Source organism: Pseudophryne corroboree, chromosome 1 (genome assembly GCF_028390025.1).
Source record: "Pseudophryne corroboree isolate aPseCor3 chromosome 1, aPseCor3.hap2, whole genome shotgun sequence".
Classification (NCBI taxonomy): Eukaryota; Metazoa; Chordata; class Amphibia; order Anura; family Myobatrachidae; genus Pseudophryne; species Pseudophryne corroboree.
In genome coordinates, this window is record NC_086444.1 from 917,844,347 (window position 1) to 917,869,958 (window position 25,612).

The 25,612-nt window shown below is 48.2% G+C and overlaps 1 protein-coding gene and 1 long non-coding RNA gene across 5 annotated transcripts in view; one reads left to right on the forward strand and one right to left on the reverse strand.

The window, feature by feature from the left end:
• The window catches only part of C1H11orf54 (chromosome 1 C11orf54 homolog), a 188,176-nt gene that overhangs the window by 96,522 nt on the left and 66,042 nt on the right, over nt 1–25,612 (reverse strand). For 2 of the 4 annotated variants that reach the window (XM_063920330.1, XM_063920329.1), the window contains exon 4: nt 9,379–9,452. The exons of the other annotated variants lie outside the window; for them this stretch is intronic. In XM_063920330.1, the coding sequence (XP_063776400.1) occupies nt 9,379–9,452 (74 nt within the window). The remainder of the gene's footprint in view (nt 1–9,378; nt 9,453–25,612) is intronic. 4 annotated transcript variants of the gene reach the window in all.
• LOC134918065 (uncharacterized) overlaps nt 7,717–25,612 on the forward strand; it is a 39,905-nt gene continuing 22,009 nt past the window's right edge. Inside the window, exons 1-4 of the long non-coding RNA XR_010177437.1 lie at nt 7,717–7,805; nt 7,898–7,965; nt 8,057–8,154; nt 8,234–8,330. This is a non-coding gene — a long non-coding RNA (uncharacterized LOC134918065). The remainder of the gene's footprint in view (nt 7,806–7,897; nt 7,966–8,056; nt 8,155–8,233; nt 8,331–25,612) is intronic.

The window sequence follows — 25,612 nt, forward strand, 5'->3', positions numbered from 1 at the left end:
CTTATTTTCTCTATCGTCCTAAGTGGATGCTGGGGTTCCTGAAAGGACCATGGGGATTATACCAAAGCTCCCAAACGGGCGGGAGAGTGCGGATGACTCTGCAGCACCGAATGAGAGAACTCCAGGTCCTCTTTTGCCAGGGTATCAAATTTGTAAAATTTTACAAACGTGTTCTCCCCTGACCACGTAGCTGCTCGGCAGAGTTGTAATGCCGAGACCCCTCGGGCAGCCGCCCAGGATGAGCCCACCTTCCTTGTGGAATGGGCCTTAACAGAATTAGGCTGTGGTAGGCCTGCCACAGAATGTGCAAGTTGAATCGTGTTACAAATCCAACGAGCAATCGACTGCTTAGAAGCAGGTGCACCCAACTTGTTGGGTGCATACAGTATAAACAGCGAGTCAGATTTTCTGACTCCAGCCGTCCTTGAAATGTATATCTTTAAAGCTCTGACAACGTCCAACAACTTGGAGTCTTCCAAGTCGTTTGTAGCCGCAGGCACTACAATAGGCTGGTTCAGGTGAAACGCTGACACCACCTTCGGGAGAAAATGCGGACGCGTCCGCAGCTCTGCCCTATCTGAATGGAAAATGAAATAAGGACTTTTATAAGATAAAGCCGCCAGTTCTGATACTCTCCTGGCCGAAGCCAGGGCCAGTAACATAGTCACTTTCCATGTGAGATATTTCAAATCCACCTTCTTAAGTGGTTCAAACCAATGGGATTTGAGGAAATCTAAAACTACATTTAGATCCCACGGTGCCACCGGAGGCACCACAGGAGGCTGTATATGCAGTACTCCTTTGACAAAAGTCTGGACCTCAGGAACTGAGGCCAATTCTTTTTGGAAGAATATAGACAGGGCCGAAATTTGAACCTTAATAGATCCCAATTTGAGACCCATAGACAATCCTGATTGCAGGAAATGTAGGAAACGACCCAGTTGAAATTCCTCCGTCGGAGCATTCCGACCCTCGCACCATGCCACATATTTCCGCCAAATGCGGTGATAATGCTTTGCGGTGACTTCTTTCCTTGCCTTAATCAAGGTAGGAATGACTTCTTCAGGAATGCCTTTTTCTTTTAGAATCTAGCGTTCAACCGCCATGCCGTCAAACGCAGCCGCGGTAAGTCTTGAAAAAGACAAGGACCCTGCTGAGGCAGGTCCCTTCTCAGAGGTAGAGGCCACGGATCGTCCGTGACCATCTCTTGAAGTTCCGGGTACCAAGTCCTTCTTGGCCAATCCGGAGCCACTAGTATCGTTCTTACTCCTCTTTGCCGTATAATCCTCAATACCTTTGGTATGAGAGGCAGAGGAGGAAACACATATACCGACTGGTACACCCAAGGTGTTACCAGCGCATCCACAGCTATTGCCTGCGGATCTCTTGACCTGGCGCAATACCTGTCCAGTTTTTTGTTGAGGCGAGACGCCATCATGTCCACCATTGGTTTTTCCCAACGGTTTATTATCATGAGGAAAACTTCTGAATGAAGTCCCCACTCTCCCGGGTGAAGATCGTGTCTGCTGAGGAAGTCTGCTTCCCAGTTGTCCACGCCCGGGATGAATACTGCTATCACGTGATTCTCCGCCCAGCGAAGGATCCTGGCAGCTTCTGCCATTGCACTCCTGCTTCTTGTGCCGCCCTGTCTGTTTACATGGGCGACTGCCGTGATGTTGTCCGACTGGATCAACACCGGTCTTCCTTGAAGCAGAGGTTCCGCCTGGTTTAGAGCATTGTAGATTGCTCTTAGTTCCAGAATGTTTATGTGAAGAGACTTTTCCAGGCTCGTCCACACTCCCTGGAAGTTTCTTCCCTGTGTGACTGCTCCCCAGCCTCTCAGGCTGGCGTCCGTGGTCACCAGGATCCAATCCTGTATGCCGAATCTGCGGCCCTCCAGTAGATGAGCCTCCTGCAACCACCACAGAAGAGATACCCTTGTCCTTGGAGACAGGGTTATCCGCTGATGCATCTGAAGATGCGATCCGGACCATTCGTCCAGCAAATCTCCCTGAAAATGTTTTGCGTGAGATCTGCCGAATGGAATCGCTTCGTAAGAAGCCACCATTTTTCCCAGGCCTCCTGTGCATTAATGCACTGATACTTGGCCTGGTTTTAGGAGGTTTCTGACTAGGTCGGATAACTCCCTGGCTTTCCCCTCCAGGAGAAATACCTTTTTCTGGACTATGCCCAGAATCATTCCTGGGAACAGCAGACGTATCATCGGAAAAAACAGCTGCGATTTTTGGAATATTTAGAATCCACTCGTGCTATCGTAGAACTACTTTAGATAGTTCTTTTCCGACCTCCAACTGTTCTCTGGAACTTGCCCCTTTCAGGATATCGTCCAAGTAAGGGATAATTAAGATGCCCTTTTCTTTGAAGAGAGTCATCTTTTCGGCCATTACCTTGGTAAAGGCCCGGGGTGCCGTGGATAATTCAACGGCAACTTTTGAAACTGATATTGACAGTTCTGTATCACGAACCCGATGTACCCTTGTTGAGAAGGGCAAATTTGGACATGGAGGTAATCCTTGATGTCCAGGGACACCATATAGTCCCCTTCTTTCCGGTTCGCTATCACTGCTCTGAGTGACTCCATCTTGATTTGAACCTTTATGTAAGTGTTCAAAGATTTCAGATTTAGACTATGTCTCACCAAGCCGTCTGGCTTCAGTACCACCATATAGTGTGGAAGACTAATACCCTTTTCCTTGTTGTAGGAGGGGTACTTTGATTATCACCTGCTGGAAATACAGCTTGTGAATTTTTCCCAATACTGCCTCCCTGTTGGAGGGAGCCGTTGGTAACGCAGACTTCAGGAACCTGCGAGGAAAAGATGTCTCGACTCTCCAATCTGTACCCCTGGGATAATACTAGTACGATCCAGGGGTCAACTTGCGAGTGATCCCACTGCGCGTTGAGACTCTTGAGACTACACCCCCACCTAACCTGAGTCCGCTTACACGGCCCCAGCGTCATGCTGGGGACTTGGCAGACGCGGTGGAAGGCTTCCTTTCCTGGGAAGGAGCTGTCTGCTGCAGTCTACTTCCCTTTCCTCTATGTCTGGGCAGATATGACTGGCCTTTTGCCCGCTTGCCCTCATGGGAACGGAAGGATTGAGGCTGAAAAGACGGTGTCTGTTTCTGCTGAGATGTAACTTGGGGTAAAAAGGTTGGATTTCCAGCTGTTGCCGAGACCCCCAGGTCCGTTGGACCGACCCCAAATAACTCTTTCCCTTTATACGGCCATACTTCCATGTGTCGTATGGGATATGTATCACCTGACCACTGTCGTGTCCATGACATCTTCTGGGAGATATGGATCACGCACTTATTTTGATGCCAGAGTGCACATATCCCTCTGTGCATCTCGCATACATAAATATATAATGCATCCTATTAAATGCTCTATATCAATCAAATATTTTCAGTCAGGGAAACCGACCAAGCCAACCCAGCACTGCATCTCCAGGCTGATGGCGATCGCTGGTCGCAGTATAACCACCTTATGTGTGTATATACTTTTTAGGATATTTTTCCAGCTGCCTATCAGCTGGCTCCTTGAGGGCGGCCGTATCTGGAGACGGTAACGCCACTTGATAAGCGTGTGAGCGCCTTATTCATTCCCAACGCGCCCTAACTTCTGGCGGGAAAGGGTATAACGCCAATATTTGCTATCGGGGTAAACCCACGCATCATCACACACTTTATTTTATTTTATCTGATTCAGGAAAAACTACAGGTAGTTTTTTCACTCCCACATAATACCCTTTTTTGTGGTACTTGTAGTATCAGAAATATGTAACACCTCCTTCATTGCCCTTAACGTGTGGCCCTAATAAGGAATACGTTTGTTTATTCACCGTCGACACTGGATTCAGTGTCGGTGTCTGTGTCTGTGTCGACCGACTGAGGTAAATGGGCGTTATTAAAAACCCCTGACGGTGTTTCTGAGACGCCTGGACCGGTACTAATTGTTTGTCGGCCGTCTCATGTCGTCAACCGACCTTGCAGCGTGTTGACATTCTCACGTAATTCCCTAAATAAGCCATCCATACCGGTGTCGACTCCCTAGAGAGTGACATCACCATCATAGGCAATTGCTCCGCCTCCTCCAACATCGTCCTCATACATGTCGACACACACGTACCGACACACAGCACACACACCGGGAATGCTCTGACAGAGGACAGGACCCCACTAGCCCTTTGGAGAGACAGAGGGAGAGTTTGCCAGCACACACCAAAAAAACGCTATAATTACATAGGGACAACCTTATATAAGTGTTTCTCCCTTATAGCATCTTTAATATATTTATATCGCCAATTTAGTGCCCCCCCTCTCTGTTTAAACCCTGTTTCTGTAGTGCAGTGCAGGGGAGAGCCTGGGAGCCTTCTCTCCAGCCTTTCTGTGAGAGAAAATGGCGCTGTGTGCTGAGGAGATAGGCCCCGCCCCTTTTTCGGCGGGCTCGTCTCCCGCTATTTATTGTATTTAGGCAGGGGTTAAATATCTCCATATAGCCTCTGGGGGCTATATGTGAGGTATTTTTAGCCTTATATAGGTTTACATTTGCCTCCCAGGGCGCCCCCCCCCAGCGCCCTGCACCCTCAGTGACTGCCGTGTGAAGTGTGCTGAGAGGAAAATGGCGCACAGCTGCAGTGCTGTGCGCTACCTTTAGAAGACTGCAGGAGTCTTCAGCCGCCGATTCTGGACCTCTTCTTGCTTCAGCATCTGCGAGGGGGCCGGCGGCGAGGCTCCGGTGACCATCCAGGCTGTACCTGTGATCGTCCCTCTGGAGCTTCATGTCCAGTAGCCAAGAAGCCAATCCATCCTGCACGCAGGTGAGTTCACTTCTTCTCCCCTCTGTCCCTCGTTGCAGTGATCCTGTTGCCAGCAGGAATCACTGTAAAATAAAAAACCTAAGCTAAACTTCTCTAAGCAGCTCTTTATGAGAGCCACCTAGAATTGCACCCTTCTCGGCCGGGCACAAAAATCTAACTGGAGTCTGGAGGAGGGTCATAGGGGGAGGAGCCAGTGCACACCACCTGACCTGTAAAAGCTTTACTTTTTGTGCCCTGTCTCCTGCGGAGCCGCTATTCCCCATGGTCCTTTCAGGAACCCCAGCATCCACTTAGGACGATAGAGAAAATAAGTATTGATTCAAAAACGCTGTTGCTGCAATACCACATTTGGGACCTTACTCAGCTTCAGTTGCAGTTTTGCGATTTTAGCAAAACTGCAACTGGCTGCGATCGCATGCTGGGGGCCGCCCAGCACAGGGCAAGGCAGTCCAACAAGCAAATACTTGGAAGCTGATTTGTGGAAGCCCCCTGCCTCCGCAGCCAGGCTGCAAAGGCAGACGCAGGGTAGCTATTTTTCGGGTCCCTGCGGCCACGTGTTATGTCACACGGCCGCCCCGAACCTGCCCCCGTTTCTATCGAACCACCTGCCCAATGCAAAGTTGACGCCCCGGCAATGCTGCATTGCCGCATTGTTCTGTCCCGGGTCTTGTACGTTGGCAGTGCGGGACTGAGCGAGGAAATGCGATCGCATATCAGTAGCGACGGCTACTGAATAGGGTCCTAGGTCAGTAGAAAACTTTTGATGTGCAACCTGTGGCAATGCAGCGTTTTGCTATTAGCACATACTAAAACCATGGCAGAGCATGCTGGAATGTGTAGTTCCACAGCAGCTGGAGTTCACCAGTTTTTTCCCCCTGCGATAGACTGTACATAGCTGCTACTTTTGTCTGCTCACTTCACCAGTTTTTTGTATGTCATAATAATAATAATTATAATAATAGTTATTTATATATCACTTTTGGATTAATAGAACTCACAGTGCTTTACATTTGTCTTTGCAGCACAAAATACAAAACAAGCTTAACTAGAGACATTAGTGAAATGCTCGGGTGAACAGGTAAGTCTTGAGTCTGTTATTTGTCAGAACTAAAAAAAAAAAGAAATATATATATATATATATATATATATATACACACACACACACACACACATACAGGTTGAGTATCCCTTATCCAAAATGCTTGGGACCAGAGGTATTTTGGATATGGGATTTTTCCGTATTTTGGAATAATTGCATACCATAATGAGATATCATGGTGATGGGACCTAAGTCTAAGCACAGAATGCATTTATGTTTCATATACACCTTATACACACTGTCTGAAGGTCATTTTAGCCAATATTGTTTATAAATTTGTGCATTAAACAAAGTGTGTGTACATTCACATAATTCATTTATGTTTCATATACACCTTATACACACAGCCTGAAGGTCATTTAATACAATATTTTTAATAACTTTGGCCCTCATTCCGAGTTGTTCGCTCGTTATTTTTTTCGCAACGGAGCGATTTGTCGCAAACTGCGCATGCGCAATGTTCGCAGTGCGTCTGCGCCAAGTAAATTTGCTAAAAAATTTGGTATTTTACTCACGGCTTAACGAAGAAATTTCTTCGTTCTGGTGATCGGAGTGTGATTGACAGAAAGTGGGTGTTTCTGAGCGGAAACTGGCCGTTTTATGGGCGTGTGCGAAAAAACGCTGGCGTTTCTGGGAAAACGCGAGAGTGCCTGAAGAAACGGGGGAGTGTCTGGGCGAACGCTGGGTGTGTTTGCGACGTCAAACCAGGAACGAAACTGACTGAACTGATCGCAATGGCTGAGTAAGTCTGGAGCTACTCAGAAACTGCTAAGAAATTTCTATTCGCAATTCTGCTATGCTAAGATACACTCCCAGAGGGCGGCGGCTTAGCGTGTGCAATGCTGCTAAAAGCAGCTAGCGAGCGAGCAACTCGGAATGAGGGCCTTTGTGTATTAAACAAAGTTTGTGTACATTGAGCCACCAAAAAACAAAGGTTTCATTATCTCACTCTCACTCAAAAAAGTCTGTATTTCGGAATATTCCGTATTTCGGAATATTTGGATATGGGATATTCAACCTGTATATATATATGTATATATATATATATATATATATATATATATATATATTCATTCACTATATAGCCAGCTTATCTTTTTAATTGTAACCGTTTTATGTATGTTTTTTTGTTTATGTTTTTGTATTGTTATTGCTGCTGCTGCCTCCTCCTGGGTCCCCTATAACAATTTTTTACCCTTTTTTATATGTTGTTCAACAGTTGATTTTTTGAGGAACCATATATATATATATATATATATATATATTTCTTGAGGGATGATCTCATCTTTTGATATAAAACATCACTTTGTCTCTAAATATATTAGATCGTTTTTTCATCCCCTATTTATGTTAGCAGCGTGCGTAACGCACGGGACTTCCTGTTTCTGGCCCCCGGCGTGTATGGACCGATTCGGTCCCTCCGGCCCATGGGGTTAATGCAGATGTGTCTATTTGGTGGCAAGGGGACTGTGCTCGTGATGCGGGGACTTTGTCCCCTTGCAAGTGTCATGCGCTATGTGTCCGCTAAGGTGTTTGCAGCATGCGTTCCACCAGGCTTGGCGGTTGGAACGCATGACACTTCCTGTTTCCGGTCCCCCGGCGCATGAAGCGCTATTTTGTGTATTCCCTCTGTTGTACTGTGACTATTAATGCATACACAGGCATACTGATTGCTTATTTGGCCTTTTGTGCTGGTGGTAAATGGTTAATGAAGTGGAATAAAGGTTTGGATAATTATTCAGGTGACTATTGGAGTTGACCCCTCACACCCTTGATACTTCCGGGTCAAGGGGTATTTAAATCCCCTGCCTAGATCCAGTTGGTGCATGCAGCCCTGGTTTGTGCAGTGTTCCACATGATTCTGTGAGTAACTATGTTGGATTTGTCCCACTGATTAAGTTTGATGTTTGTATAATCCTATAATCTTTTGATTTGGGTTTATTTATTGTTTGTAGCTATGGATTTGATGTGGGAGACTGCTTAACCCAGGGGCTGCCCTATGTGTATCCTCTTGGACCTATAGGTATTTATTGATCGTTGATTATGGCTTTTTTGATATATATTTCTATGCCTCAGATGCACATTGTTTAAACAGAGTATATGTGTAATCACAGTGGCTGAATGTCCTTTTTGAGATCCTGCAGCTGTTGACCCTGTGTGGGAGAATGCCTTATCCAGGTGTAGTCTTGTGCATACCTCTCCAGACCCATAGGTATTTATGTGGTAACAAGGTTTGATATATACATTTGATTCTGATACACGTCTATAATAGAGATATCCTTTGATTACAGCAGTGGTTTGGTTGCAGAGCTGTGATTATATGGACATTCTCTACACCTGGTATACAACAGTTCAGACATGCAGCCCCATTGGAATGTGCTAATAGAGGTGAGGAGGTGTGGGCCTTGCATGCATTTTAAGACCAGTGGTAAACACAGGGTGTTATTGTATTCCTCCTTGTAGTCTCACTACTCTGCCACCTGTTTTTGGTATATGAGTTCCTTTTTTCTAAATCTGGTATTATGTAGTAGTTTATGTTGATACAAGCATTGTCGCTAATATTGTTATATATTGGGACCTGGGAGGCTCAGTCATGTTTATGTCCTATTTTTAATAGATATACTTTTAATTATTCGGCTTCATTATATTATGATTGGATTTGATGATTCATGTATGGCCCTTCTTGAAAAAGATCCTGGTTTTTGGATCGAAATGTCGAAACCTTTGAGGCTACAATAAAAAATTTCCATTGAAGAAATGTGTGGACTTTATACACAGTGAGAGTGCACCCTCCACCACGTGGAATTCTCGTCTACATTTGCGGACATTTCGTCTGTCGGGAGCACCCACTACTAGGAACTTTGATGAGAGTGCAGAACCCTCTTGTTTGTTTAGAGATAGAGATATATATGCACAATGAAGCGGCACTCCAGGACTTAATTCAAATAAACGGGTCCAGTCTCCCGATTTTGATGTGCAACGTTTCGGTTTTAATCACAAGCCTTCGTCATGCCTGACGAAGGTTTGTGATTAAAACCGAAACGTTGCACATCAAAATCGGGAGACTGGACCCGTTTATTTGAATTAAGTCCTGGAGTGCTGCTTCATTGTGCTTATATCTTCAACCTGCAAGGTTGATTTAGAGGGCACCAGGCAAGCTGACTGATGTTTACTTCATGAGTGCCGAATACAAATAATATAATCTCTATCTCTCTATCTCTCATCATAAATCAGCATTTAACCCAGGCCCACTTACTTTCTATATTACCCTTTACTCCCATACTGTATGCTATGCAAGTGCACACAGAAGTATTTGTATATGCCTAAAGTGTGGCATTTATCAATAAAGTCACAGTTTGTGTAGTGGGCCAAAAAACAACAGCATTCTGTAACTAAAACGGAGAAATGAAAAAATGAAACCAAAAAAAAAACATACTTTATCGAGACGTGCAGTTGGTACCAAATATGGGACACCTCCAACATCAGCAATTCTTGGTTTTCCGCACAGCCCTGCAAATATTTGTAAGTTGTCCATGAATGTCTGTACAATAAACTGCATGTGACGTACTGTATGTCTCCATATATGGTAATTGGAATATTTTACATGAAAAAAATCAGGATTTTGGTACTTACCGATAAATCCCTTTCTCCGATTCCACAGGGGCCACTGGAGCGTAGTTACAATGGGGATATAGTAGGCAGTAATTGGGAGCTGGCACTTTAAAATTCTTCACTCTGTGGCTAGCTCCTCCCCTACTATCTCCCCTCCAAGCCAGTCTACGTAAAACTGTGCCCGAGGAGAGCTGGAAAAAACCAAACCGTAAGGTAGAGGAGGTTAATGACGCCCTGTAAACCAGGATAACACAAACTAAACCTGGAACAGAACCTAACAACCAACCGGCTAGCCCGAACTCAACAAGCAGTCATATGGTGATCTGCAAACCGTTAAGCAAAAAACAAGGAGGAACAGCGCTGGGCGGGCGTCCAGTGGCCCCTGTGGAATCGGAGAAAGGGATTTAATCGGTAAGTACCAAAATCCTGATTTCTCCTTCATCCACTAGGGGCCACTGGAGCGTAGTTACAATGGGGACGTCCCAGAGCTCCCAAAACGGGTGGGAGAGCGCTGAGAGTCCTGTAAAACCGCTCGGCCAAACTGTGATGCAGAGGCCGCAAAAGTGTCAAACTTGTAGAATTTGACAAAACTAATGTCGGTCCAACCAAGTAGCCGCCCGACATAAAGTATTCATGGAGACCCCACTGGCAGCTGCCCACTTAGGTCCCATAACGCGCGTAAAGTGCGTTGAAATGGAAAAACGGAGGCTCCCGAGCCACCGCCAAGAAGCCTGTCTGATGGTCAGATGTATCCAACAGCCCAGCATATGCTGGGACCCCGGCTATTTAGTACGGGAGCATCGTACCTAACAAAGAAGAAAAACCCTTTGTCGAATAGCCGAAGACCTCTGTAGAGAGAGTCGGCGAGCCTTGACAACAGTCAACTAGTAACTGAAAAACACTAGTGTCAGATTTATATGAAAAACGGACATCCCCTTTGGAAGAAACGACCTCTGAGGCCTAAGGTCAGCCGGGGGAGTTGCCAATAGAGTACTCCCTGAAAGAGAGGCCAAACTTACGGCCACCAGGCTAATCTCTTTTGGAAGAAAACCGAAAAAAGGCAGAGACCTAAACTTCAGGTCAATGTGGTTTTAAGCGCAGCGGAGCAAAACCTCCCAGAGAAACCAAAGATGACGGCTGAATGGTAACCGAAAGAAGGGGAAAACCCTCTTTTATCCTTATCATGTCCCATACAGTTTTCCGAAAGTGGCAAAAGCGAGGAAAGGTAACAGACTTCTGAAATCAGGGCCCAGTAGGCCTAACCGAACTAGGGAACTCCTCCCTTCTGAGGTCTCGTGGACAGTCACACGATTGAACAAGTAAAAGGACCCTATTGTCCAGTCTAGGTAGGAGCCAATGCTCCTCTACTGACAACAGGTGCAGGCTGGATCTTCAAGTCATGGGTGGCCCCACCAGAGCCACCGAGAGGACTAGCACGCATATTCTCCTCCTGTGTTACCGAAAGTGAGGTAAAAATAGAAAAGGAGGCAAGATAGAATAACCAGAAAACTCCCAGGAGCCCTGAGGGCATCCTCGGCTACTGCCACCAGAGCTCACGTCCCTGAGTAGTAAAGGGTTAAAGAGTCAGTCAGAACGGCCTGAGGTCGATTCGGAATCTCCGCCCACAGCAGACCAGTTGACAAAACTCTGGGGAATGTTCCCTCACCCAGGAGTCTGACCTGGTGGCCTGACCTGGAAAGAAGATTGTTGTCCCCCGCTCAGAGGGGAATGTAGGCGACAACTCATTGCGTCACAACTTGACTGAAGAAATAGAGTACCTGGTGCCGAGGAAGGAAAAATCCTTTGACGGACCGTGTTGTGAAAACGTCTACGAGGAGCATAACTTGGATCTGTGTCGAACCAGAAGCTCCTGGATCCTCCGGATATTCAGACGCCACCTAATGTACAGAGTGGGATAGTAGAAGTAGATTGTCCCATTAGGGAACCCACGTCACCTCCTGCCTTTGAAAAAGTTATTCTGCGAACTTCCAGAACCCTGTGGGATCGGAAGCGAGACCGAAAGGAAAGGACCGACAGTGAAAATGAGAATCCTGTAATGCGAATCTGAGAAAAGCCCGATGAGGAAACCCAACCGAAATCAGTAAACAGGCATCTCTGAAGACAAGGGACACGTAAAGCTCCCTTTCTTGTTCAAACTAGCAATCACAGATTGAAAGGAGTAAGGCCAGAATATGCCTGGCCAAGCCCACTGGCTTCGAAACGTGAAAAGAAAACAAAGACCTGAGAACTGTCCCGATTCAAATGATATGTGAAAAACAGGAATCAACACCCTTTGCGGTTAGGAGCATATGAAGCACCGCCTGCAGTATGACTCTTGTCATCGTAAATCGTCCGACCCATGCCGAGGGACTCCTGAGACGGTTGTACTCCAAAATCTAGACTGTAACCGCCCAAGCCTTCTCCCACTGACATGCGCCTATCCTGGGACCCTCCAGGTGGTAGGAAGGTCTGACCTGTAGTGGGTGTATAGGATGACCTAAAATCAGACTGGACCGAGGCTGTTAAACCTCTGCTTCAGCCTTTTACCCTGAGATCCCCTGGTGACTGAGATATCGCCCATGTGGAGTCGAAAGCTTGAAAGGGCAAGGAAAAATCTAAAGGAAAGACCGGTAAAGGTCTGTCTTGGAGCTGGGGCAGTAGTAGGATAAAGCAAAGTGGACTTACCTCCAATGGCTCAAGAAATCCTGCAGAAAGTTCCTTCCTCTGAACCATCTGCCCCGTAGGATTTCATGTTCACCTGTCACTGTCGCAGCCCCCGAGGTCATCTGGTTAAGACAGCCCAAACGAAAATGCAGGTTCCGAGTCTGCAGACGTGGAGACCTCCAAAGAACATAAAGCAGAATCGTGATTCTGACCCGTACCAAAGTATCAATTGATCCGGATGCGAAACATCCTGTAACCTAGAGGACAATTGTTCCACAACCTACCTGCTCCGGACAAGGTAGAACCCAGCTGCCACATATGTGTCTTCGATGGATCTCTGAGCAAGGTTGCCTCAGGAACAAAAACAGCTTGTTGGACCGGCTATACATCGAGGGGTATACCCTGGAGAGGTCCTGATACCATTTCCTGCCGTCTGCGGGGAAAGGATAGGAAAACAAACATTGTTTGATACCTGAAATTGTGTATTCGGGTGTCTGTCGGCTGCCCCCCGGAGCCTACCCAGCTCATCCGAAACTGGACCAGTAGCTGTCATTTCATCATCGGCGTCGAACCCCAATGGCCTGACGTGCCCGCCTCCTTTACCTGCAGTACCAGACAAACTGCTGTATAATGCACCTGGATATTCTGAGACACTGGTTCAGACTCCACAGAAAACGGACCTCATCAGTATCCTGGACATCTTTCTCCACCTCCCGGAGAGGTCTTTCCACTGCTGAGTTGTGTAACATGGAAGGTTATCAAGGCTCTTTTAGAAACCTGGAGAGGTGAAATGACGTACAAGGTCTCTGGTTAACAGTGACATTACCTGCATAATCTGAGCTTGCCAAACAGGAGTGTCCTGTAGGTGCGTGGAGGGCTAAGCAGATGGCTCCACTGCATACTTCACACCTAAGAGGGAATTCTTTGACTATCCCAGGTGAGACAAACGAAAGGAGAAAAAGGTGGGTTAAATAAACACAGCCCTATGTAAGGTCTGCCTATAATGTGTAGTGACCGACACGATGCAAATAAACTTTCTGGAGCAGCGGAGACCTGAACCAGTAGCGCTGCGCTGTGGGACAGGAGTCTTAGCCACTAGACTATAGGAGCTTTTTTTTTTTGGATTCAAACCCTGGTCCCTTCAGATACCCGCTACAGCGACTGTCTGATGCCACACACATTCCCCAAATTACTACCAGTATTATTATTATTATTAAGTGAAACAAAGGAATAATAAAGGGAAGGTAACACCCGCCCTGTATGTAGAGTACTGCTAAATTAGGAAGATGCAATACATGTTTCTCGGAGGCTCCGTTGGTTTCCCAAAATGGCGTGTAGTCTGCGAGAAACGCCGGGGGGAAAAGTTATGTGGCAAGGCGGAGCTAATGTGAAACCAGGTCTTATAATAAAAACATTGCCACTATATATGGTAGTGTAACAGTATACATATATATATATACAGATATATACACACACACACACACACCCACACATAAACCCATACATATATATATACCCACATATCTATCTATATATATATATATATATATATACATACATACATACATACATACATACATACATACATACATACATACATAATTAAGCCAATTGGGTAGAGGGTGATATGTGAACCTGGGTTCCTATGCATAATCTGCTCCACCATTATGGCCACCAATGCATTCATGAGCCCCTGATATAGAGCAGGCTCCAATCCATGTGTGTTTGTGTGCTGGGGAGTGGGGAGCCCGCTGAGTAAAGTGGGATTATCCCAGTACAAACATTAAATGAAGCAGTAAGCTCCCTGACTCTCCCTCCAGCAATGTAAAAGCATTACAGCTATCTTCACAATTCTTTTTCATTTATTTTACAAGTGTCTTACACATGATTAGAACACACAACCCATTATATGAAATGAAGCAGGGAGCCCGCTGTGCAGAGCGGAATTAGGCTGGCCCTCAAAATTTAACTAACCCGCTTCAGTTCCTTACGAAGCGGTGAGCGACCTGTAACTCCCTCTGGCAATGCGTGCGGGGAGCGGGAAATGCAGTGGCTGGGGAGCGGGGCGCTGAGCCCGCTGTGCAGCGCGGGAGCCTGTAGCTTACCCGGAGCGGTGAGTGTGTATCCCTTGCCGGCAAAGCGTGAGCCGGGAGCCCGCTGTACAGAGCGGGAAATACAGTGGCTGGGGAGCGGGGCGCTGAGTCCGCTGTACAGCGCGGAAGCCTGTAACTTACCCAGAGCGGTGAGCGCCCTGTATCCCCTCCGTCTTGAGTGCCCTGCATCCCCCCCCCGGCAATGTGTGTCGCGGGCGGGGAGCAGGGAGTGCTGAGCCGCCGTACAGAGCGGGCGCTGTGCATAGCGCACTGAAGCTCCGCCCACCCCTTAAAGGCGCCAAATTTGAATCAGAAAAGGCGTTTCTGATTATAATCTGACTCCTGCGATCATACAGTGGCACACTGAAGGGATAAATATATTACTTAGAGCACATTGCACCAGTAAATGTGCAATGTAATAGATAAACCATACATCCATGTGAATGGGGGGTGTTTACTCACCACTGTTTGCAGATGGAATGGCCCCGACACACGCCGCACGCAGCGGTGTCCGGCCTCTGTTGACGGAGTGGCTCCAACACGCGCCGCACGCAGCGGTGTCCGGCCTCTGTTGACAGAGTGGTCCCAACACGCGCCGCACGCAGCGGTGTCCGACCACTGTTACTTACCGCTGCCATGCTACCGGAATCTTCTGCTGAGTGGAGTGGCCGCGACACGCGCCGCACGCAGCGGTGTCCGCCAACTCAGGAGAGCTCAGTGTCTCCCTCAGCCGGGGCCCATCCCGAGCCGCACGCAGCTGCGATGGGACCCCGCCGGCAGCTCCCGCGGTGCAGACTGGCAGTGGCAGAGCTGCCAGTCTGTGAGTGTAAGTAAGAAAAATTAAAATAATAAAGAAAAAAGAAAAATTCTTCAGCTAAACCCAAGTGAACCAGCTACCTCGGGCACTAACTAAGACTGGCTTGGAGGGGAGATAGTAGGGGAGGAGCTAGCCACAGAGTGAAGAATTTTAAAGTGCCAGCTCCCAATTACTGCCTACTATATCCCCATTGTAACTACGCTCCAGTGGCCCCTAGTGGATGAAGGAGAAACGTAAAATAAAAGGAAAAAAGCTGCATGTTTTATGTAATCGCGTATGGTATCTGTCTTGCACAAGCACAGTGGCGCAGACAAAGACGGGGAATAACAGAGACAGGAGGAACTGTCACGGTCACAGAATAAGCTAGTCTGTGATCTGTATCTGGATCCTTGGGCTCTGCTAACATAGGCATATGAGTGACGTGAGGAGGATGTAAAAATAAGATTTTACTTACCGATAAATCTATTTCTCGTAGTCCGTAGTGGATGCTGGGGACTCCGTCAGGACCATGGGGATTAGCGGCTCCGCAGGAGACAGGGCACAAAAGTAAAAGCTTTAGGATCAGGTGGTGTGCACTGGCTCCTCCCCCCATGACCCTCCTCCAAGCCTCAGTTAGGATACTGTGCCCGGACGAGCGTACACAATAAGGAAGGATTTTGAATCCCGGGTAAGACTCATACCAGCCACACCAATCACACTGTACAACCTGTGATCTGAACCCAGTTAACAGCATGATAACAGCGGAGCCTCTGAAAAGATGGCTCACAACAATAATAACCCGATTTTTGTAACAATAACTATGTACAAGTATTGCAGACTATCCGCACTTGGGATGGGCGCCCAGCATCCACTACGGACTACGAGAAATAGATTTATCGGTAAGTAAAATCTTATTTTCTCTGACGTCCTAGTGGATGCTGGGGACTCCGTCAGGACCATGGGGATTATACCAAAGCTCCCAAACGGGCGGGAGAGTGCGGATGACTCTGCAGCACCGAATGAGAGAACTCCAGGTCCTCTTTAGCCAGGGTATTAAATTTGTAGAGTTTTACAAACGTGTTCTCCCCCGACCATGTAGCTGCTCGGCAGAGTTGTAATGCCGAGACCCCTCGGGCAGCCGCCCAGGATGAGCCCACCTTCCTTGTGGAATGGGCCTTGACAGATTTAGGCTGTGGCAGGCCTGCCACAGAATGTGCAAGTTGAAATGTGCTACAAATCCAACGAGCAATCGTCTGCTTAGACGCAAGAGCACCCAGTTTGTTGGGTGCATACAGGATAACAGCGAGTCAGTTTTCCTGACTCCAGCCGTCCTGGAAACCTATATTTTCAGGGCCCTGACAACATCTAGAAACTTGGAGTCCTCCAAGTCACTAGTAGCCGCAGGTACCACAATGAGCTGGTTCAGGTGAAACGCTGACACCACCTTAGGAAGAAACTGGGGACGAGTCCGCAGCTCTGCCCTGTCCGAATGGACAATCAGATATGGCTTTTGTGAGACAAAGCCGCCAATTCTGACACTCGCCTGGCCGAGGCCAGGGCCAACAGCATGGTCACTTTTCATGTGAGATATTTCAAATCCACAGATTTGAGCGGTTTAAAATGTGATTTGAGGAATCCCAGAACTACGTTGAGATCCCACAGTGCCACTGGAGGCACAAAAAGGGGGTTGTATATGCAATACTCCCTTGACAAACTTCTGGACTTCAGGAACTGAAGCCAATTCTTTCTGGAAGAAAATTGACAGGGCCGAAATTTGAACCTCAATGGACCCCAATTTGAGGCCCATAGACACTCCTGTTTGCAGGAATCGACCGAGTTGAAATTTCTTCGTGGGGCCTTCCTGGCCTCACACCACGCAACATATTTTCGCCACATGTGGTGATAATGTTTTGCGGTCACCTCCTTCCTGGCTTTGACCAGGGTAGGAATGACCTCTTCCGGAATGCCTTTTTCCCTTAGGATCTGGCGTTCCACCGCCATGCCGTCAACGCAGCCGCGGTAAGTCTTGGAACAGACCTGGTACTTGCTGAAGCAAGTCCCTTCTTAGCGGCAGAGGCCATGAGTCCTCTGAGCATTTCTTGAAGTTCCGGGTGCCACGTCCTTCTTGGCCAATCCGGAGCCACGAGTATAGTTCTTACTCCTCTACGTCTTATAATTCTCAGTACCTTGGTTATGAGAAGCAGAGGAGGGAACACATACACCGACTGGTACACCCACGGTGTTACCAGAACGTCCACAGATATTGCTTGAGGGTCTCTTGACCTGGCGCAATACCTGTCCAGTTTTTTGTTCAGGCGGGACGCCATCATGTCCACCTTTGGTCTTTCCCAACGGTTCACAATCATGTGGAATACTTCCCGATGAAGTCCCCACTCTCCCGGGTGGAGGTCGTGCCTGCTGAGGAAGTCTGCTTCCCAGTTGTCCACTCCCGGAATGAACACTGCTGACAGTGCTATCACATGATTTTTCGCCCAGCGAAGAATCCTTGCAGTTTCTGCCATTGCCCTCCTGCTTCTTGTGCCGCCCTGTCTGTTTACGTGGGCGACTGCCGTGATGTTGTCCCACTGGATCAATACCGGCTGACCTTGAAGCAGAGGTCTTGCTAAGCTTAGAACATTGTAAATTGCCCTTAGCTCCAGTATATTTATGTGGAGAGAAGTCTCCAGACTTGATCACACTCCCTGGAAATTTTTTCCCTGTGTGACTGCTCCCCAGCCTCTCAGGCTGGCATCCGTGGTCACCAGGACCCAGTCCTGAATGCCGAATCTGCGGCCCTTTAGTAGATGAGCACTCTGCAGCCACCGCAGAAGAAACACCCTTGTCCTTGGAGACAGGGTTATCCACTGATGCCTCTGAATATGCGATCCGGACCATTTTTCCAGCAGATCCCACTGAAAAGTTCTTGCGTGAAATCTACCGAATGGAATCGCTTCGTAAGAAGCCACCATTTTTCCCAGGACCCTTGTGCAATGATGCACTGACACTTTTCCTGGTTTTAGGAGGTTCCTGACTAGCTCGGATAACTCCCTGGCTTTCTTCTCCGGGAGAAACACCTTTTTCTGGACTGTGTCCAGAATCATCCCTAGGAACAGCAGACGTGTCGTCGGAAACAGCTGCGGTTTTGGAATATTTAGAATCCACCCGTGCTGTCGTAGAACTACTTGAGATAGTGCTACTCCGACCTCCAACTGTTCTCTGGACCTTGCCCCTATCAGGAGATCGTCCATTTTCTTTGAAGAAGAATCATCATTTCGGCCATTACCTTGGTAAGGACCCGGGGTGCCGTGGACAATCCAACCGGCAGCGTCTGAAACTGATAGTGACAGTTCTGTACCACGAACCTGAGGTACCCTTGGTGAGAAGGGCAAATTGGGACATGGAGGTAAGCATCCCTGATGTCCCGGGACACCATATAGTCCCCTTCCTCCTGGTTCGCTATCACTGCTCTGAGTGACTCCATCTAGATTTGAACCTTTGTATGTAAGTGTTCAACTATTTCAGATTTAGAATAGGTCTCACCGAGCCGTCTGGCTTCAGTACCACAATATAGTGTGGAATAATACCCCTTTCCTTGTTGTAGGAGGGGTACTTTGATTATCACCTGCTGGGAATACAGCTTGTGAATTGTTTTCACTACTGCCTCCCTGTCGGAGGGAGACGTTGGTAAAGCAGACTTCAGGAACCTGCGAGGGGGAGACGTCTCGAATTTCCAATCTGTACCCCTGGGATACTACTTGTAGGATCCAGGGGTTCACTTGCGAGTGAGCCCACTGCGTGCTGAAACTCTTGAGACGACCCCCCCCCACCGCACCTGAGTCCGCTTGTACGGCCCCAGCGTCATGCTGAGGACTTGGCAGAAGCGGTGGAGGGCTTCTGTTTCTGGGAATGGGCTGCCTGCTGCAGTCTTCCTCCCTTTCCTCTGTCCCATGGCAGATATGACTGGCCTTTTGCCCGCTTGCCCTTATGGGGACGAAAGGACTGAGGCTGAAAAGACGTTGTCTTTTTCTCCTTTATACGGCAATACTTCCATGTGCCGTTTGGAATCTGCATCACCTGACCACTGTCGTGTCCATAAACAACTTCTGGCAGATATGGACATCGCACTTACTCTTGATGCCAGAGTGCAAATATCCCTCTGTGCATCTCGCATATATAGAAATGCATCCTTTAAATGCTCTATAGTCAATAAAATACTGTCCCTGTCAAGGGTATCAATATTTTCAGTCAGGGAATCCGACCAAGCCACCCCAGCGCTGCACATCCAGGCTGAGGCGATCGCTGGTCGCAGTATAACACCAGTATGTGTGTATATACGTTTTAGGATATTTTCCAGCCTCCTATCTGGAGACTGTACCGCCACTTGTTTTGATAAGCGTGTGAGCGCCTTATCCACCCTAAGGGGTGTTTCCCAACGCGCCCTAACTTCTGGCGGGAAAGGGTATACCGCCAATAATTTTCTATCGGGGGAAACCCACGCATCATCACACACCATTTAATTTATCTGATTCAGGAAAAACTACAGGTAGTTTTTTCACACTCCACATAATACCCTTTTTTGTGGTACTTGTAGTATCAGAAATATGTAACACCTCCTTCATTGCCCTTAACAAGTAACGTGTGGCCCTAAAGGAAAATACGTTTGTTTCTTCACCGTCGACACTGGAGTCAGTGTCCATGTCTGTGTCTGTGTCGACCGACTGAGGTAAAAGGACGTTTTAACGCCCCTGACGGTGTTTGAGACGCCTGGACAGGTACTAATTGGTTTGCCGGCCGTCTCATGTCATCAACCGACCTTGCAGCGTGTTGACATTATCACGTAATTCCTTAAAGAAGCCATCCATTCCGGTGTCGACTCCCTAGAGAGTGACATCACCATTACAGGCAATTGCTCCGCCTCCTCACCAACATCGTCCTCATACATGTCGACACACACGTACCGACACACAGCACACACACAGGGAATGCTCTGATAGAGGACAGGACCCCACTAGCCCTTTGGGGAGACAGAGGGAGAGTTTGCCAGCACACACCAAAAACGCTATAATTATACAGGGACAACCTTTATATAAGTGTTTTTCCCTTATAGCCTTTTAATATATATATAGTCATATCGCCAAATAAGTGCCCCCCCTCTCTGTTTTAACCCTGTTTCTGTAGTGCAGTGCAGGGGAGAGCCTGGGAGCCGTCCCACCAGCATTTCTGTGAGGGAAAATGGCGCTGTGTGCTGAGGAGAATAGGCCCCGCCCCCTTTTCGGTGGGCTTCTTCTCCCGTTTTTCTGAGACCTGGCAGGGGTTAAATACATCCATATAGCCCCCAGGGGCTATATGTGATGTATTTTTAGCCAGAAAGGTACTATCATTGCTGCCCAGGGCGCCCCCCCCCCAGCGCCCTGCACCCTCAGTGACCGTTGCTATGAAGTGTGCTGACAACAATGGCGCACAGCTGCAGTGCTGTGCGCTACCTTATGAAGACTGAAAAGTCTTCTGCCGCCGGTTTCTGGACCTCTTCACTTTTCGGCATCTGCAAGGGGGTCGGCGGCGCGGCTCCGGGACGAACCCCAGGGTGAGACCTGTGTTCCGACTCCCTCTGGAGCTAATGGTGTCCAGTAGCCTAAGAAGCCAATCCATCCTGCACGCAGGTGAGTTCACTTCTCTCCCCTAAGTCCCTCGATGCAGTGAGCCTGTTGCCAGCAGGACTCACTGAAAATAAAAAACCTAACAAACTTTTACTCTAAGCAGCTCTTTAGGAGAGCCACCTAGATTGCACCCTTCTCGGCCGGGCACAAAAATCTAACTGAGGCTTGGAGGAGGGTCATGGGGGGAGGAGCCAGTGATCCTAAAGCTTTTACTTTTGTGCCCTGTCTCCTGCGGAGCCGCTAATCCCCATGGTCCTGACGGAGTCCCCAGCATCCACTAGGACGTCAGAGAAATGGGCATGCTCATGGAGTGATAGTGAATGAGGATTAATGTTACTTTGACTCATAGGTTTTACAGAAGATAAGACACACTAGTGACACGTAGGAACCCACAGACTGGTGATATGCAAGGATACGGAAATGGAACCAGAAGCCACTAGGTCACCCGGCGACCTCTCACCTAATGCTCAGAGACCCCGGTCAGGCAAGAGACCCACTCCAGAAACAAGGCAACCCCTGGAACTCAAATCAGCATAGTACAGACAGCATGGAACCGGAATTCATATCTGGAATAGGAGTCTTATATAACCAGGAAAGAGCTTGAGAAAGCTGTATCCCTAGTACTGCAATGACACAAGACCTGGTCCCGGGGGAAGCTGTTAGATCCTGACGTTCAATATACAGACGCCGGGATCCCGAAGGAGGACGCAATGCCGGCGTCTAGATACTGACGCCACACGGGATGCCGGTGTCAAATTACAGTCAGCCGGCATCCCGATCGTCCTTGCGGCGTGATGCGCTGGCATCCTGCCATAGTGGGGAGGGAGGGGGGGGGGGGGGGGGAGGTGAGGTTAGGTTTAGGCAGGAGAAGGGGGCTTAGGGTTAGGGAGCAGGATGGGAAGGTAAGGGTTAGGGACCGGGGAGGGTTAGGGTTAGGCATCAGGGACGGTTAAGTTTAGGCAGCGGGGAAGGTTACAGTTAGGCACCACCGGGGAGGGTTAGGCACCCAGTAGGGTGTAATGCTTAAATCTTCTGTATTATGTGCATTATGTGAGTTCTAGTTGGCGCCGCGGATGGCTGCCTCAGTGCTGCTCTGCCAAGCAGCCTTAGTTTTTAGTCTTAAATGTATAATATGTCTACTGTACAGTTGCATATGTGCAGTATGAACTCATATGTGTAATGTTTGTAATGTATGCTACATTTTTTTCCTCCATGTTGCTGCTTGGCGATGCATTGTACCACAAAGAATTCCTAGTGTACGTGAGTACACCTGGCCAATAAAGCTGATTCTGATTCTGATTAGGGTAGAGAAGAGGTGAGGGTTAGGGCACTCAATGGGGGGCTGTTGGGATGATGGATGGGATGCCGCTGTCGATATACTGCCAGCTGGCATCCCGTCCATCAGCAATTTATACTGAACCCGGTCCCGGAATCCAGATGAGGAACTCAACTCAGAACAGAGGAACAATCCAGGTAAAACAGTACTGGACACCAGAGTGCATAGACTGTAACCCGATTATGTAGTCCAGCCCTAAAGTCTGCACACTATACTGCCAGCCCAAGACAACAGCATACAGTACTGGGAAACCAATAAGTCAGTTAGAAAATGCCATAACCTGAATGAACCAGAGTATAGGCAAACACAATCCATGAAAGTATACGGTACAATTCAGAGTAGAATCCACAAGAATGGTTAGCGGTGAGTACAGCAGCAGATGAGAAGAACCGCCGATACACCTGCAGGACTGAAGGCATTGGAAGGAAGTCTGGGCAGCGTGGAAGCCGCAGCGCTGATAGATATTAAACAAAGGTAATGAAGTATAAAGAAAGCTGACAGATGCAGAATATCCAGATATACTGGAGATATAGCAGATGCAGGAAATGAGGATATACTGGAGATACTTTTAGGTGCAGGATATGCAGATATACTGAAGACACTTGCTGAAGCAGGATATGGAGATATACTGGAGATGCTTGCAGGTGCAGGAAATCAGGATAACTGGAAATGTAACAGACGCAAGGAATCCAGATATGCAAAGAGACTGGAGATTCTAAAACAGGTACAGGAGATGCAGATAGCCTGGAGATGTAAACAGATGCAGGGAATTCAGATATGCTGGAAATATAGCAGATGCAGGATCCAGATATGCTGTACTAAGGACAGCGTTGATCAGTACACACACAGTAGTTGGAGACAGCACTGAGCAGGATACCAGGATTAGCTGATGGCAGCACTGAGCAGGACACATGGAAGTGCTGGACATGACACATGTATGAGCTGAAGGCAGGAGCACGCTGACAATGGAGAGGGACAGTGATATAGCCCTAGCAGCTTTTAGGTAACAAACAGAACGTTCCCCGCCACAGGGGATCGCTCACCCCGGCAGCATGCCGCCACCCCCTTACAGAGCCGGAAGATCGGTAGCGAGTTAGTTACCGCCCCCCCTAGCAAGCGGGGAGCCAGTGTGAAGATAGCGGCAACATGGTATGGAGCGCAGTACTAACTGCGCTCCAGGGTTCAGCGGTACATAGTGGGGCGCCCTGAGCCAGCGCCTACACCCTACACTGACCTCTCAAGCCTGTCAGGATCCCGGGATCTCTGACAGCATAAATCCTCAGACCAGTATAATCCTATGAAGAGCGGGAAGACAGCGCCATTAAGGGGGCGAAGCTTCTCAGAGCAGACCCAGCAGCGTTCAGCGCCATTTTCCGGTCTGCAGAAATGCTGTGAGTGATGTGCAGTACCTCCAGAGCAACTCCAGCTATCTCTCACAGTACCAGGGGGTTGTAGAAGTGTGTGTGTGTGTGTGTGTGTGTGTGTATAGTGTTTGGGGTCACCTTTCAGCTATGTCCAGGGACTCTGTATCATATGCTGCAGAGGATATGTCCTCTCAGGATGATCCCATTCCATGTACTCAGGATTGCACTGTTTTAGCTCAGATACCAGCAAGGGAGCCTGAATGGTTATCCTCTATCAAATCCATGATTTCTCAGATTTCTACTAGGGTTGCACAGAATGAATCTGCAACTCAGGTTTTACAGAACTCTATGGCAGTTTGGTCCAGTTCTGTTACCTCAGAGGCCCCCCCCCCCCCCCCCCAGGAGGTTCCCATAAACGTGCTCTTGCACAGATTATGCAGGATGACACGGATACCGACTCTGACACAGCAGCCGGTGATGGGGATGTGCTTAGGGGGGCCGCATCTCTTGCTAAAGGGGTGCAGTTGATGCAACTAGAAGGGTTCTGGTTGCTTTCCCCTTCCCTGAGGAGGATAGGAAAAAATGGGAAAACCCACCCATAGTGGACGCGTCTGTATCCAGACTCTCAAAAAAGGTGGTTTTACCTGTTCCAGGATCTACCGCCTTAAGGAGCCGGCTGATCACAAAACTGTTACTATGCTTAAATCCATATACACTGCTTCAGGGGCGATACTACGGCCTACTATTGCCTGTGCATGGATTTCCAAAGCTATAGTAAAGTGGTCAGGCACGTTACTTGAGGATTTGGATACTATGGATAAAAGTGAGGTAGAATTGTTTTTACGTAACATTCAGGATTCTGCAGGATTTATGGTGGAATCCATGAAGGACCTGGTGTTATGAACCACAGGTAGTGGTTCATTCCTATTTTATGTTTATAAAGTTGTCTTGTATGCCAGGATTTCCTGTTGCTCTGTTTTAGAATACTCTTGTCTGCTGCCGCTGGTGAGTCTGTGTAATTGCAGCTTGTTCCCATGTGTTCAGCCTCACCTGGCTGCTAATTGCATCTTGTCAGTTTGGAATCATGCAACAGGGCAGCTGCATGGGATTATTAATTAGGCCTCTCTGTTATATGCTGGCTGACTGCAATTCACAGATGCTGGTGATATTCCTTGGTTTGCAGTCTGCTTGAAGTTTGAGCTGGTTCCTGTCAGTCCCTGTGTTGATTCCTGTGTCAGTCCCTGTGTCGATTCCTGTGTCTGATCCCGTGTCCTGCTGTGAGGCGTTCCTGCCCTGAGTTCCAGTGGCTTTGCCTGTCCCTGGTCAAGTCTTCTGGCTTCCTGGTGTCCACCGGTCTGTCGTTTGGGATTCTGCCTGTCCTCCAGTTCTGAGAGTCAGTGTCGGCAGCATTAGAAGTTCCTGTCCGTTTGCCAGTATTCGTACCGGTTCCGTGAGTAGCGGCTCTCCCGCGTCCGTTGGCCTAGGCCGCTGTATTCCATTATTGTTTCTGTCCCTGGTGTTTTGCAGAGGGTTCTGCTTATGCTGTCACCGCCGGTACACAAAGGTATTGTGTCGGCGTGTGATCAGCATTTCCTTTGTTGTTCTTTTCCTTTGGCGGTTTCTCCGCACATACTTTAGGTTTTTAGTTAGCTTGTAGCCCCTGGCCTGTTTGCTTAGTTAGAGGTCCTCTTGTTATCATTCTGCCTCGGATTTCCCTTTGTCTCTCATTAAGACCGGGGGGCACCGGAGTTGGGCAGACATAATCCGCCCTTCAAACGTGGCTGCCAAGGGCTCAAGAAACCATAGTCTCGCAAGGGATTTCCGATAGCACGGGTGAGACAACAGAGTTAGGGCGCCAGGGGCTATCCCCTTTCCATTCCCCTTTCCCAGCGTTACGTCCTGGTGCTCTGGACTCACTTCATGAACATCTCCCTTGTTCTGAGCACCAGGAACCTAACACCTGGGTTCAATGGCTGTAGGAATTTCTTCAATGTCTGTCTCAGCTCGTCGAAGACTGTGGCTGCGCCAGTGGTCTGCCTACGCGGAATCCAGGAGAGGTGTGGAGACCCTACCCTACACAGGTCAGGCTCTATTTGGGGAAGCGTTGGATGTGTGGATCTCCACGGCTACAGCGGGTAAGTCACCTTT